This window comes from Xenopus laevis, chromosome 2L (genome assembly GCF_017654675.1).
Source record: "Xenopus laevis strain J_2021 chromosome 2L, Xenopus_laevis_v10.1, whole genome shotgun sequence".
NCBI lineage: Eukaryota > Metazoa > Chordata > Amphibia > Anura > Pipidae > Xenopus > Xenopus laevis.
In genome coordinates, this window is record NC_054373.1 from 167,395,379 (window position 1) to 167,410,111 (window position 14,733).

General features: G+C 37.1%; 1 protein-coding gene across 1 annotated transcript in view; it reads left to right on the forward strand.

Moving 5' to 3' along the window:
• micu2.L (mitochondrial calcium uptake 2 L homeolog) overlaps positions 1-14,733 on the forward strand; it is a 204,302-nt gene that overhangs the window by 159,337 nt on the left and 30,232 nt on the right. The window contains exons 6-7 of the mRNA XM_018247734.2: positions 1,693-1,775; positions 7,838-7,903. Of these exons, the coding sequence (XP_018103223.1) occupies positions 1,693-1,775; positions 7,838-7,903 (149 nt within the window). The remainder of the gene's footprint in view (positions 1-1,692; positions 1,776-7,837; positions 7,904-14,733) is intronic.

The window sequence follows — 14,733 nt, forward strand, 5'->3', positions numbered from 1 at the left end:
AAGTAAAAATTATTTCCCCTTCCCAGCCCTAATTTGCATATGCAAATTAGGATTCGGTTCGGTATTCGGCCGAATCTTTCGTGAAGGATTCGGGGGTTCGCCGAATCCAAAATAGTGGATTCGGTGCATCCCTAGTTTCCACGGTCGAGATATGATAAATCGCACATTCAAATTTACATTCGTATAAGGAGATTAAAATCCGAATGTGTGAATTTTCAAACTCAAAAATTTGAATATTAATTTACTATTCGACCCTTGATAAATCTGCCCCTTAGTGTGTTTTAGAATGGCTAATTTTAAGCAACCTTTTCCTTCTTTCAAATAAGGTTCACTGACCCATCTAAAAAAACCAATGCTCTTTAAGGCAACTCGTTTATTGTTATTGCTACTTTCTATTACTCATCTTTTGATTCAGGCCTCTCCTATTCATATTCCATATAGTTGTTCAAATCGATACTTGGTTGCTAGGGTAACTTGGAACCAAGCAACCAGATTGCTGAAATTGCAAACTGGAGAGCTGCTGAATAAAAAGCTAAATAACTTGGGAAAAAAAAAAACAACCACAAATAATACAAAATGCAAACCAATTGCAATTGTGAAATATTACTCTCTACATCATACTGAAAGTTAATTTAAAGGTGAACAACCCCTTTAAACTAATCAGTCAGGAGAGTGGGTACCATAAAATATAATATATATAATTTGTCACAGAGAACCGCACTCCAGATTTGCAGTGAATCAAATCACTTTTATTAGCATGAATATATGTGTCCAACGTTTCGGCCCCCCTTGGGGCCCCTCTCAAGGGGGAAATGTTGGACACACATATTCATGCTAATAAAAGTGATTTGATTCACTGCAAATCTGGAGTGCGGTTCTATGTGACAAATGAAGTAATACATATTTTTGAACCTGCACCCACAAGAATAGATGAAATCCGGATTAGAGTGCGTCTGCTTCTGAACAAATATATATATATATATATATATATATATATATATATATATATATATATATATATATATATATATATATATATATATATATATATATATATATATATATATATATATATATATATATATACCCTGTATCTCTCAGCTCAGACTCTCCCAGTCTCTTCTATATACTTTGTAACAGTTTTGTGCTCTGTGTAAAGTATATATAACGTCACATCTGATCTTTGTGACTTGCTCTTAAGTTGCTCCTAAAGTACTACAGTATATTTCCAAGGTCTAATCAATAAACACAAATACCCCTTTAAAATGAAACTATTGCTTGATCCTTTCTTTTTTAATCTAACACCGCTGCCCCAGTGCCAGAATTTCGAACATTTACAGAGGCCTCATCCATTGAATCGCAAAAGCTTTTGGGAAGCTCATGGGGTACTATATGCCCCAGTCCTTTTGGTGACCTGCTTCCGGGTAGACAGAATCTTAGAATAAGTTTAGATATTTTTAGTTATTATTTTTTGCTTATTTCTAACTTCTGATGAAGTTTCAGGGAGCCACGAAACATGTCTAAGTGTGTGTTTTGCTGCTGTAATTATGGAGATTTTAAATGAATTTTTGAATAAATCTTAACTTTCTAAAGATTTTTAACAACTGGCCTCCTCGGTGCTCTGTTCTTTGAACTTATTTCTAATATATTTGCTACAGCTTGTGATACATATCATTTATTTTTCCCTTGCAGAGCCACAAACTGGTTTCCGCATAGCGTTTAAGATGCTGGATACAGATGGCAATGAGCAGGTTGAGAAGAGAGAGTTCTTTAAGGTACGGTAAGGGCCCCCGATAACATGTATTCCCCCAATGATTCCCCGACGCTCCTAAACATTTTGTAATTGAGGAAATATGTGCTGGAAGAATGCCGTGCCCGTAACCACACAACAGTTGTTTCATAATTGCTTCGTAATCCCCGCGCTGAGAGACGCAAGCATTGTGGAGCCAACTTGGAGAAGGGATTATGTGAAACACAGCTTCTGCCCATTTCATAATACTTTTGGAGTCGTGCTAGCAAGTGCAGAGCTGTAAATAGTGAATTAATGAAAGTGCCGTCATTATCGTGTTTGGGGGATACAAACGCAGAAATGAATACTATGAAGCGGGGGTGAATGCGGTGAAATTGTTATGCTAATGATGTCAGCGCTTGATCCATAAAGCCATTGCTAGTGCTATTTCAGCTCAAGGTTCAGGCCTGACTCACATCACACGCGACAATAAGCATCCATAATCCACCTACAAATTGCAATATTAAGACATGATCTAAACAAAAATCCCCTGGTTGCTGTGTGCACGATTGCTTCATTGAAACCCTTTAAAAAGACGGAAAGATACAGAGACAGTTTATTGCCAATAGATTAGACACAATAGTGCAAGCTATAACACTATATTTATTCTGCAGAATGCTTTACCGTACCTGAGTAAACAGCTCTAAAAGCTCTCGGTTTGTTTAGGATAGCAGCTGCCATATTAGCTTGGTGTGACATCACTTCCTGCAAGAGTTTCTCCCTGTTCACTCATAGCTCTGGGCTTAGATTACAGCAGGGAGGGGAAGAGGAACAAACTGCCAAACTGAGCTTGCTCAAGCCCGTGCCCTGGAGGTTTAAGATGAAAACAGGAAGTCTGATACAGAAAACCATGAGTACACAATAGAAGGAAAGAAATGCAGTGTTTCTTTTGACAGAGGACTCAGAGCAGCATTACTTTGAGGGTTTACTGGTGTATTTATACAGACCTTTCTGATAAAGCTTACTTACTTTTAGCCTTTCCTTCTCCTTTAATGTCATAAACAGAGCTCTCGTGCATTCCTCTACTGATGGAAATTGCCATTAAACAGATAATGTGTGCAGCGAAGAGTAAACTGCAGCGAATATATTACATCGTAGTTGCCAATACACTGTTAGTTGTTAATGTTTCATGTTTTTCCCCCATTAAGTTTTCACTTTAATATTTAGATTATGATAAAATTGTACACATGCTGCACTAGGGTCCAGAGAAACAATCACCCGCTGCCTCCGCACAGACCCAATTTCAATTATTAATAGCCTGGTAAAATCTGAAGATAGTTGAATTGAATTGGCATGCTATTAATTATATACATATACGCTTTTCCTTCTAAAGTGTATTAGCCACAAGGCTTGATAACAAAACACTTAAAACTCAATTATACTGCAGTTTAATAGGAATTCTAAGTGTTCTGTTATGCATGCAGAACAATATAGTCCCCTTATATGTATCTATATTATACTTAATGGAGTTTTTCACCTTTATATTAACTTTTAGTATGATGTAGAGAGTGATATTCTAAAACAATTTGCAAATGGTTTTGTTTTGTTTTTTTGAGTTATTTAGCTTTTTATTCAGCAGCTCTCTAGTTTGTGATTTCAGCAATCCAGTTGCTAGGGTGCAAATTTCCATAGCAACCATGCATTGATTCGATTAGAATAAGAGACTGGAATATGAATAGGAGAGGCCTGAATTGAAAGATGAGTAATAAAACGCAGCAATAACAATAATTATGTAGCTTTACGGAGAATGTTTTTGTATAAGATGTTGCCGACCCCCATTTGAAAGCTGAAAAGAGTTAGAAGAAAAAAGCAATTAATGCAAAAACTATAAAGAAAAAAGAAAAAAATGAAGGCCAATTGAAATGTTGCTTAGAATTAGCCATTCTATAACATACTAAAAGTAAACTCAACGGTGAACCACCCCTTTAAATGATGTAACTTAATTTGGTTTTAATTATCTATCTATGGGTGGGAGGGTGTTTATTCCCTTTTTAACCAGCTACTGGAATTTAGGTTCTCGACTGTCTGTGATTAAGTACCAGAGGGTATGAAACGTGTAAGGCAGAGTATCATGGGGTTTGTATGTATACTTTTTCTGGATTAAAGGTGGCCATACACGGGCCGATAAAAGCTGCCGACAGAATGTGTCGGCAGCTTATTGGCCCGTGTATGGGGGCCCCCGACGGGCTTCCCCGATCGAGATCTGGCCGAATGTTGGCCAGATCTCGATCGGATGGGACAGAAAATCCCGTCGGATCACAGCCGCATCTGTTCGTTGATGCGGTCCCGCGATCAGACCGCCCGTTTACCGAATGCTAGGATCCGATCGTTGGGCCCTAGGGCCCACGATCGGATCTGCCCGATATTGCCCACCTCAAGGTGGGCATATCGGAGGGAGATCCGCTCGTTTGGCGACATCGCCAAATGAGCGGATCTATCCATGTATGGCCACCTTAAGTAGCAGGAACATCTTTCATTATTTGTAAGGCTTATAAATATAGTGATATATAATGCATAAAGTACCCCTATTGTAAGATATAAGGATATTATAAGTTACTAAGGACCATATAAAAGCACGAGGCCGAAGGTCATAACTTCATATTTTGCAACAGGGGGGTCCTTTATTTATTATAATCCACAACTTTCAGTGAGTCATGTGACAGAAATGACATCACTAAACTCTGATTATAACCGATGACATCACTAAGCTCTGTTTATATGGTTATATAGTAAAAGTTTGGAGAATTTGCCCTGATCCAATAATATATTGAAATGGGAGCAAACTTTTTTGGAAAATCGCTCCGTACGTTTTGTCATAATAGCAAAATATTAATTTACATGGCAAAGGGTTGGATCATCTGGAAATGGAATGACATGGTTGACCATGGCGAGTCATCTGAGCCAAATGTTTAGATATGTTCTGTATGTACAGTATGTATGTATGTATGTATGTACGTATGTATGTACAAGCAGCATTTTGCTCTTAAAGGCAAAATATACCTCCACTCCTTTTTTTTTTTTTTTTTTTTACTTCAGTTAATTCAGCTGGGCTTATTTTTGTTTTATATACAGACATGCATGGTTCTGCAAATTGAAAGGAAGCCATATTATTCTCGCAAACCATTTTCAAACGCCCTTAGGCTCACAGTGTAATGCAATCCCTCCCTCACCTTGTTCTGTTGTGGAGTGATGGATTTTGGCATTGAAGTCCTTTCCATAGTGGGTGGTACACAGATTCTCTGGAGAGCAGACTCCATCACAGTGGAACAAGGTGTGGGAGGGGTTGGATGTGAGTGTAAGGGTGGTGGAAACTGATCCCTGCAGAACAGGCAGACAATATCATGGCTTCTATTGAATCTGGAATTAAAGTTGGGTCCATAAATCTTTGGACAGAGACAACTTTTTTCTAATTTTGGTTCTGTACATTACCCCAATGAATTTTAAATGAAACAACTCAGATGTAGTTGAACTGCAGACTTTCAGCTTTAATTCAATGGTTTGAACAAAAAGATTGCATAAAAATGTGAAGAACTAAAGCCTTTTTTAACACAATCACTTCATTTCAGGGGCTCAAAAGTAATTGGACAATTGACTCAAAGGCTATTTCATGGGCAGGTGTGGGCAATTCCTTCATTATGTCATTATCAATGAAGCAGATAAAAGCCCTGGAGTTGATTTGAGGGGGGGTGCTTGTATTGGGAAGATTTTGCTGTGAACAGACAACATGGGGTCAAAGGAGCTCTCCATGCAGTTGAAACAAGCCATCCTTAAGCTGCAAAAACAGGAAAAAACCCATCAGAGAAATTGCTACAATATTAGGAGTGGCAAAATCTACAGTTTGGTACATCATGAGAAAGAAAGAAATCACTGGTGAACTCAGCAAAGCAAAAAGACCTGGACGTCCACGGAAGACAACAGGGGTGGATGATCGCAGAATGATTTCCATGGTGAAGAGAAACCCCTTCACAAGAGCCAAAAAAGTGAACAACACTCTCCAGGAGGCAGGTGTATCGATATCCAAGTCTACCATAAAGAGAAGACTGCATGAAAGTAAATACAGAGGGTGCAATGCAAGGTGTAAGACACTCATAAGCATCAAGAATAGAAAGACTAGATTGGACCTTGCTAAAAAAAAAAAAAACATCTAAAAAAGCCAGCACAGTTCTGGAAAAGCATTCTGTGGATAGATGAAACCAAGATCAACCTCTACCAGAATGATGGCAAGGAAAAAGTGTGGAACAGCTCATGATCCAAAGCATACCACATCATGTATAAAACATGGCAGTGTGATGGCTTGGGTGTGCATGGCTGCCAGTGGCACTGGGACACTAGTGTTTATCCATCATGTGACACAGGACAGAAGCACAAGAATGAATTCTGAGGTGTTCAGAGACACTGTCTGCTCAAATCCAGCTAAATGCAGTCACATTGATTGGGAGGTGTTTCATATTGACCCAAAACATACAGCCAAAGCAACCCAGGAGTTTATTAAAGCAAATAAGTGGAATATTCTTGAATGGCCAAGTAAAGTCACCTGATCTGAACCCAATTGAGCTGCATTTGCCCACAAACAAACAGCAACTGAAAGTAAAGGCCTGGCAGAGCATTAAAAAGGAGGAAACCCAGAATCTGGTGATGTCCATGAGTTCAAGACTTCAGTCTGTCATTGCCAGCAAAGGGTTTTCAACCAAGTATTAGAAATGAACAGTTTATTTTCAGTTTTTTATTTTGTCCGATTATTTTTGAGCCCCTGAAATTAAGTGATGGTGTTAAATAAAGGCTTTAGTTCCTCACATTTTTATGCAATCTTTTTGTTCAACCCACTGAATTAAAGCTGAAAGTCTGCAGTTCAACTATATCTGAATTGTTTCATTTAAAATTCATTGTGGTAATGTACACAACCAAAATGGGAAAAAAGTTGTCTCTTTCCAAAGATTTATGGACCCAACTGTATTTTGAAGTGCAATTTTAAAAACGTAGTTTTTTAGATTACACTTTGTCATATTATTAAATCATTTAAACATGAAATAAACCGAATAGGATTGTTTTGCCAGTAATATGGGTTCATGCACCTTATTTACCATCAGTACAAGGTATTGTTATATTATTACAGATAAAAATAATACTTTTAAAAAATTTTGAATTGACTAAAATGGATGATGAAATGTAACTGTGACCACTAAAGCAAACAAGTTACTCATAAGCCAATTTTTATTTTTGCTGCTCGTATAAGGACTGACCGTTTGAGAAGGTAGGTGCTTTTTCACCCAAATGACTTTTTGAGTGGGGAAAGGGCGGGTGAAATGGCATTAACATAAAATATTGTAAGGTGCACGTACACTAATGTTGGTGCTAAATTGCCCCAAAGCCATGGTGCCCTAATTAATGAGCAATTACAATATATAATTGGTAAGACAGGTCAATCACTAAACATGTTGGAGGCCCTGGAATGAATTTGCTGTAGGGCAGCTTTGTGGGGGCGGTGGGATTCAGTGAGGGTTTGTAGATTACACAAGCTGTTTCTGCAGTAAGCAGACCAGTGTTTATTCATATGATGTGGCAGTATCCCACTAAAGCAATGGTTCCTTAACTTTGAAAGGACCAGTAACACCAAATTTTGTAACACTTATTTCCCCCCCAAAATAGCTATAATGATTGGTAAGGCTTACTTCCCCTTGGATTTTTTCAAGTCTTAAGCTTGAATTTGACTTTCAAATTGTCCCTTAGGAGAAAAGTGAAGGAAGCTTGAATTCTTCTGTGCACTGACCCGGAAATCAGCTTTGTACCGATAACCTAAAGCACCTAAGCTTTTTTTCATCGTCTGCAGCTTAAATATATGCCCACATCCTTATCCCCAAAGCTGTCCGAAGGAATAGAAACATAAATTAAAGCCGCTAAGCTGGAAAAAAGCTTAGGTGCTTTAGGTTACCTTTAGGTTATCTAATACACATTATAAAGGAGAATATCACAAATGAATACTGTGCTATTGTAACATATATACAGTTGCTGTTATAGAGATTGTAGATAAATCTTCATTCTATTTTGTAGTTACAGAGAATTCTTGGGCACAAAGAAGACATGAAGATGGGCTCTGGAGGAGTAACCTCTACACAGGTGATTACAGTTCTTTTTTTTTTTTTTTTTGGAGCATAATAGGTTTTCCTGCACTATTCCTTTATAGCAAGATCACTTTATCAAACACATGTATCCTCGTTTATTTTTATTGCCCAATTTTGCACGTGAAAAATGTCAGAGACCAGTTTTCTGGGCTTTTCATACACAGGTATTTATCATGTGTTACTCTTCTCCAGCATGAAAGCATCCAAAAAATGTATTTGAATTCTAGGGCTGGGGTTACATGGACTCTAGCGGTGAAGCAAATGGTGAATTCCCAACAGGGATTAACTCCCAAAATTTTTACTTGAAAAAAAAAAAATTGTGAAAAATTTAAAAATATTCTGAGAAAAAAATTTATTTTTCCATTCAAACCAGTCCCCAGTTGCTAAGGTAATTTGGACCCTAGAAACAAGATACCTTCTAAAATCCCAAACTGGAGAGCTGATGACCAAAAAAGGAAATCATTTTTTTTAAAAAACTACAGAGAATAAGAAAAAATGAAGAACAATTATTGCATCATACCAGTGGTGTAAGTACCAAGGACCGGGCCCCACCATGAGAAAAACTTTGAAGGTCTGGAGCTCTGATATTTTGTGTCAGTGCTCCTGTCCTGCTGTCAGCTCCTACGCTTGCGCTACTTCTTTGTTTCTGGCAGCGAGTAGGTTGCAGGTAAAACTTGTAAAATGTATAATGAAGCAATAGAATTCTTAATGAATCAGATGAAAATTAAGCGTAGGACTGGCCAGATATGGGATGACTTTGACGTAGTTGGCCATCTTAAATATATTGCAATATATGGACAAACAATCCCTGTGTTGTTTAAAGGGTAAGGCATTTTTCAGTAGCAGTATGCACAAAATGTCTCTGTCTTAAATATATTGATAATGGGTTGAGTGCAGAGGACTCTTGTATTTCTCTATATGTATTTTGTGGTCACACCCTCATTGCACCCTTAATGGTATAAAAATAAGCGGTGAGCACAACTTTCCCTTGTTTATTATGGATGGGAATGTGGCCACAAATCGAACCAGGTAGAAATAGCCTTTTACATGTAACTGTAATGAGAATTTTAAGATATTTTTTAAATGATTATTTTTGTTTCATTTTTTAATCCTCTTTACCCAGTCACTCAGATCTTTGCTTGTTTAGGAAGAGATTTTATATTGTCTATTTTGCACTTAAAAGTCATAAACTCCGAAGTAGTTCCACTTAATACAATGTAGGCTGCTACCGGATATGTGGCCTTTCCGATGTCTAGCCTAACTAATCTGAAACCAAAACAGGAACATCCTCTCAGCTGAAGTGAGTCCTTGAGACACTTTATTCCTCTTGAATGTCTAGGGCCAGCTGAAAAGTGTTTTCCCTGCTCTTCTTTCTAGTGTGCCCAATAGCTTAACAATGCAGTTTCTGTCCTTATTTTTGTTTGAAAACATTGAATGTTTGAGGGCTATGGTATGGGATCAGTAATTCAGAAACCCATTGTCCAGAAAGATCCGAATTACAGAAAGGCTGTCTTCCATAGTCTCATTTTATACAAATAATCCAATTTTAAAAAATGATTTCCTTTTTCTCTGTAATAATAAAACAGTAGCTTGTACTTGATCCCAACTAAGATATAATTAATCCTTATTGGAAGCAAAACCAGCCTATCGGGTTTATTTAATGTTTACATGACTTTTTAGTAGACCAGGGGGGCTATTTGTTGAACTTTAAAATTTCTAGTCACGTTTTTTAAAGGGGAAAACTCAAATTTTTAGAGGGAAAATACTCCATCTCAAACCTGTCGAAGTCATGTAGAAGTCAATGGCAGCCGTCTCTAAAGATGTTTCTTGACATTGTGATCCGCGCTGGTTTTCGTCCAATAATCTGGTAGAGTCGATTTTAAAGAGCATCGGTCGTTATAATCAAATAATTAAAATTTTTTAAAGCAATTTCCTTTTCTCTATAATAATAATAAAACAATAGCTTGTACTTGATTCCAGCTAAGATATAATTAATCCTAATTGGAAGCAAAACCAGCCTATTGGCTTTATTTAATTTTTACATGATTTTCTATTAGATTTAAGGCACAGAGATCTAAATTACAGAAAGATCCCTTGTCCAGAAAACCCAGGTCTCGAGCATTTCGGATAATCGGTCCCATACCTGTATCGTTACTGTTTTATTATTACAGAGCAAAAGGAAATACATTTAAAAAAAATTGAATTATTTGATTATAATGGAGTACAAGTGACGCTCTGAAAACTCGGCTTGGGATCGTTTTTCTGTAATTCGAAGCTTTCTGGATAACGTGTTTCCAGATAACGGATTCCATACCTGTAGTACAAATATAAAGCTCAGCAATACATCCTTCTATATACTTTATAAGCCCCGGTCTCTTATAGAATGTAACAAATTCACATAATCCAACGGCTGCTTTATGTGATCATCTCCAAGAATGCTTCTAAATATACTTATGGTGTTCTTTCTCCTTAATGGAATCCCTTACTTATTTTCAGATGTATTTATTCTTTCTGTGAAAACCAACCAGTTACATCTTTTGATTTTTTATTTGTTCTGTTCCCTACATGCTTTCATTTTATTTTAGGGAACCTTGTGTGTAAAAGATCCTAGGCTAACAGGCCTGCCTTTAGAGATTACCATCTTTAAGGACATTTCTTTAACATTTCTAAACAGGTGGATGCAAAATGCCTTACTGATATCAATATACAATGTTATAATAGTAGAAGGATAATATCTGCCTATGCCATAATTGAAGAAATTATTTCAGCAAAATACTGTTACTTTCCTTTACAAGGTCTTTGTACCTTAAGTCTATGTGAAATTAAAGGATAAGTAAGCCTTATTTATTTTTTTATCTGATTTATTTTGTTTCTCTTTTACAAGCAGCTCAACTGCAGCTCTTTTAATTACTTCCTTGTCTAGCATGAAGCTCCGTCCCTTTTGCTGAGCTCTCCTTCTCTTTCTTTGACATTGAAGACCTCAGAAGGTGCCTATTGGGCATGCTCATTGCCTCTGCTGCAATGGAAATCAAATTGTAGAATCTCTCCAGCACATTCCTATCATTGATTGCTTAATGGGCTCACCTCCTAAAGGTCACACCTCAAAGGGCAGGGGATGCGTCAATTAGAAGATAGGAAGGGAGCCACACAAACTGCAGATCTGTGCTGCTACTTTTTATTCTACTATTAAACTAGGGTGGTAGGTATGGGCTTTTCTTATTGGGGGGTTAAGTTCTTCTTTAAGAAACACCACAACGGAGAGAGAATCATGTAAAGCTGGCCATACACTTCTAATTGTCGTACAGCGAACATTCAGATATTGATCTTACATTTTAATACAACAATCTAAAACTAACATTCAGATTTAAACTGTAGAAAAATTAACAAATCATACGACGTTCAATACATTTGGGGGCAGATTAATTAAGGGTTGAGTTTAAAATTCGAATTCGACATTTCAAATTTTTTTTTTGTGGTCAAAACTGTCAAATTCGATTAGTGAATTATCAAAACTCGATTAGAGTTTTAATTAGAATTTCAAGATTTATCATACTCTGACGCTTAAAGAACTCAAATGTGACTATTCGCCACCTAAAACCTGCCGAGTTCATGTATAAGTTAAGGGTAGACGTCCAGAGACAATTTGGACATTTTGTAGCCTTCCTGACATTCAAGTTTTTTTCTAAGTTTAGTTGAATTAGATTCGAATTTGATTCAAGTTGGTAAAATTAGTATGAGTTTTAGATATTCTATTTTTTATTAAATAACCCCCCAGTCGAATTTCCAGTACATTAGAATTTAAAGGAGTTTAAAAAAACTGGAAATTCGACCTTTGATAAATGTGCCTCTGAATTGACAACAATCGTATGAAAGTTATGTCCCAGTCCCACCCATGGATATTGTCAGCAGTACATGCCAAGATATTATTGTTATCTGATGAATATTTTCACCTGTTCAATCAATGAAACGACCAATCGACATGGTGTCCAAATTGTTTGGATGACAATTCGACACCCACAAGGTCAGAAAACCCTACAAAATGATCTTCGCTTTGTTTGCCATCTAAAGTGTTGCATCTCATTGAATCATTTTTCTAAACAAAGATGTATTTGAGAATTTTTCCAGCAGACACGGAGGGGTCTACCGGGATATTTCATTTGAGTATCACTTTGACTATTTTAAATTTACCTTCATCATCATTTTTTAATGTATTCTCCAGATATCAGTCTTGTGTCTGGTCCTTTAGCTTCTTTTTAACATTCTCCCAGAATTATTATTTACATCAAATGTGTCCTCTTGAAATCGAAATTCTATTTTGTATTAAAGCAATTTACTAAATAAGAGAGACATAATAAAATGACTAAATGTATTGTGAAAAGGAAGGAGTATTTATTTCAATGAGTGATACTTGCCACAAAGCACAATGGCTGCATGTTCATTTAAGGTTAAAACTCTGTGTAGCCAGGTAGAATTCACTAAGCAGGACTGACAAGGGTATTTTGTGTGATTCAAAGAAGGTTTGTGTTCTGTAGAATTTAAAACTGATCTGTTACTCCCACTAACATTTTACTTGGAAATGTGCCAATCCCACCTTGGAATTTCAGCTGATAAAGAGAGCAGAAAACAAGTTGGTGCGTATTTATTATAAATGCAGGGATAGGCTTTGTCATCTAAGATAAGCCAAGATAGGTATTGTTTATATGTGTCTCCTTCCCATCAGTATCTTGGAGAGCTGTATACTGTTCAGCTTCCTTGTGATCACTAACATCATCTCCAATTTAGAAGTGTTATTACAAGAATGTGCTGCTCATCCGCCAAGAGTTTTAGTGGAACACAAAAGACGGGGATTTTTTGAGTCATGGTTCGAGATGGGAGTACAAATATAGGTTTAATACACTGGGCATGCTTATACAGCCTTGCATTCTTTAAATCGTTGCTTAATACATAGGTTTTATTTAGAAATGTTGTCTTAAATTAATCCATGCAAGCCAAGGCTGGCGTATTCGCTGCTTTGGACTCCGAAAAAGGGATTGTATTTATTTTTGTGGAAAGTAAGAGATTTAAAGGAAATATAAACCCTCCAACAGTAATTGTATGCAAGGTGTTATTTAAGCAAATTGTAGAAAAAAGTGGCTTTAAAAAAAATAAACTTCATGTCCTTTGACCTTTGCTATAGGCCTTGCAGAACAGAAGGTTGATAATTTCCTATAAAGGAAGAATCCACACTGCATAGAATACTGCCAGTAACTGCTGGTTCCAATGTTTTTTTGGGGGACGGTAAAGGGAAGGAGCAGCTTCCAACCCAACAAAGCCCTTTCTGATCACCAGTATCACCCCATGCACAAAGAGATGAGCCATATTAGCAGTCTACCCTTGACCTACTATTCGCAGTAAGATACATCATCAAAATGTGGGACGTTGCTACCGTACCTTCACCTCTTGCCCGCTGCCGAACATAAATTATGGGAACACCCATTTATCAACATTCTGATTTTAGTGGTTTTAGAAACCACAAAAAAAAAATTCCTCTAAACTACAAATGCCAAGTAATTTATTACTTGGCAAGCAAATATAAGGGTAGGACTCCACAAACGATTTTGTCACGATTCGACGCGCTGCGACAAAACGCATGCGACTTGTCACATGCGACAAAAATAAGGTAAGAGATAGAATTGTCGCATGGTGTCGCAGCTTTTATCCTATGCGGCTGTCGGATGCAGAAGCTGCATGCTGCGTCTGCATCCGACAGTCGCGTCAGATCAACGCTGCGACACCATGCGACAATTCTATCTCTTACCTTATTTTTGTCACATGTGACAAGTTGCATGCGTTTTGTCGCAGCGCGTCGGATCGTGACAAAATCATTTCTGGAGTCCTACCCTTAAAAGCACGAAAGGATAAAAATACGGAACAAATCCGAATTCTAATACAAAAACCTCGAAAGCCTCTAATTTTTTACGCAAATGAAAAAAACCCAAAATAAACCTCTAAAAGCTTGAAATGAATTCCTGTTGGAAAAGGACAAATCCTTTTGACATCTACATGACCTCAAGGGTGCTTAGATGGCAAAGATTGTATTTATATTTTCCATGAATTTTTCATGGTTTAGAGTAACTGGTATAATCCACAATATATAGCTCTAAAAAAAAAAAATCAATTTGTGGAAATGAATGGAATACAAACGTTCGTATATTGGCCTCATAGTGTCAGAGAAGTATCTGTTGATACTTTACCATATTACTGCTATGCTATATGTTCACTGGTAGCACAAGGTTGCTGCAAGATCAAAGTTCCAAATACAAAAAAAGAGGGTGCAGCCTAATTCAGCTTTTTTCCTAATGTACCCACAAAATAGTCAGGGATGGCATGGCAAATTTGTGTTGTATTTTCTTTGTAGTTCCTTATTTTATACAGTACCCCACTAATCCCTTCTGACAAAACTGTTAGGTGGTTTATTAATGGAGTTAAAATGCAGCAAATTACACTAATCTAAAATGCCAGTAAGGTCATTGTTACTCTCAAGGAATGTTAAGCCCTAATATAAACTGAAATGTGTCAAACATTAGAAAATTGTTCATGTTGGGTTTAGAAAATGCTTGAAGAAACGTGTGCGAGTATCGCTCATCTCAAATGCACAAATCTTGCTCCCATGTGTATGAGCTCTTAGGAGGTTATGTAGTAAAAGGCACTAAGTTTTCCCAGGAGCAGTAACCCTTATCCAAAAAAGTGGATTCGGTGCATCCCCAACCCATAGCCACCATTTAACCGTTAGAATTTACTGGTCACCTGTTAAAAAGCAAACATCTTATTGGTTGTTATGGGTTA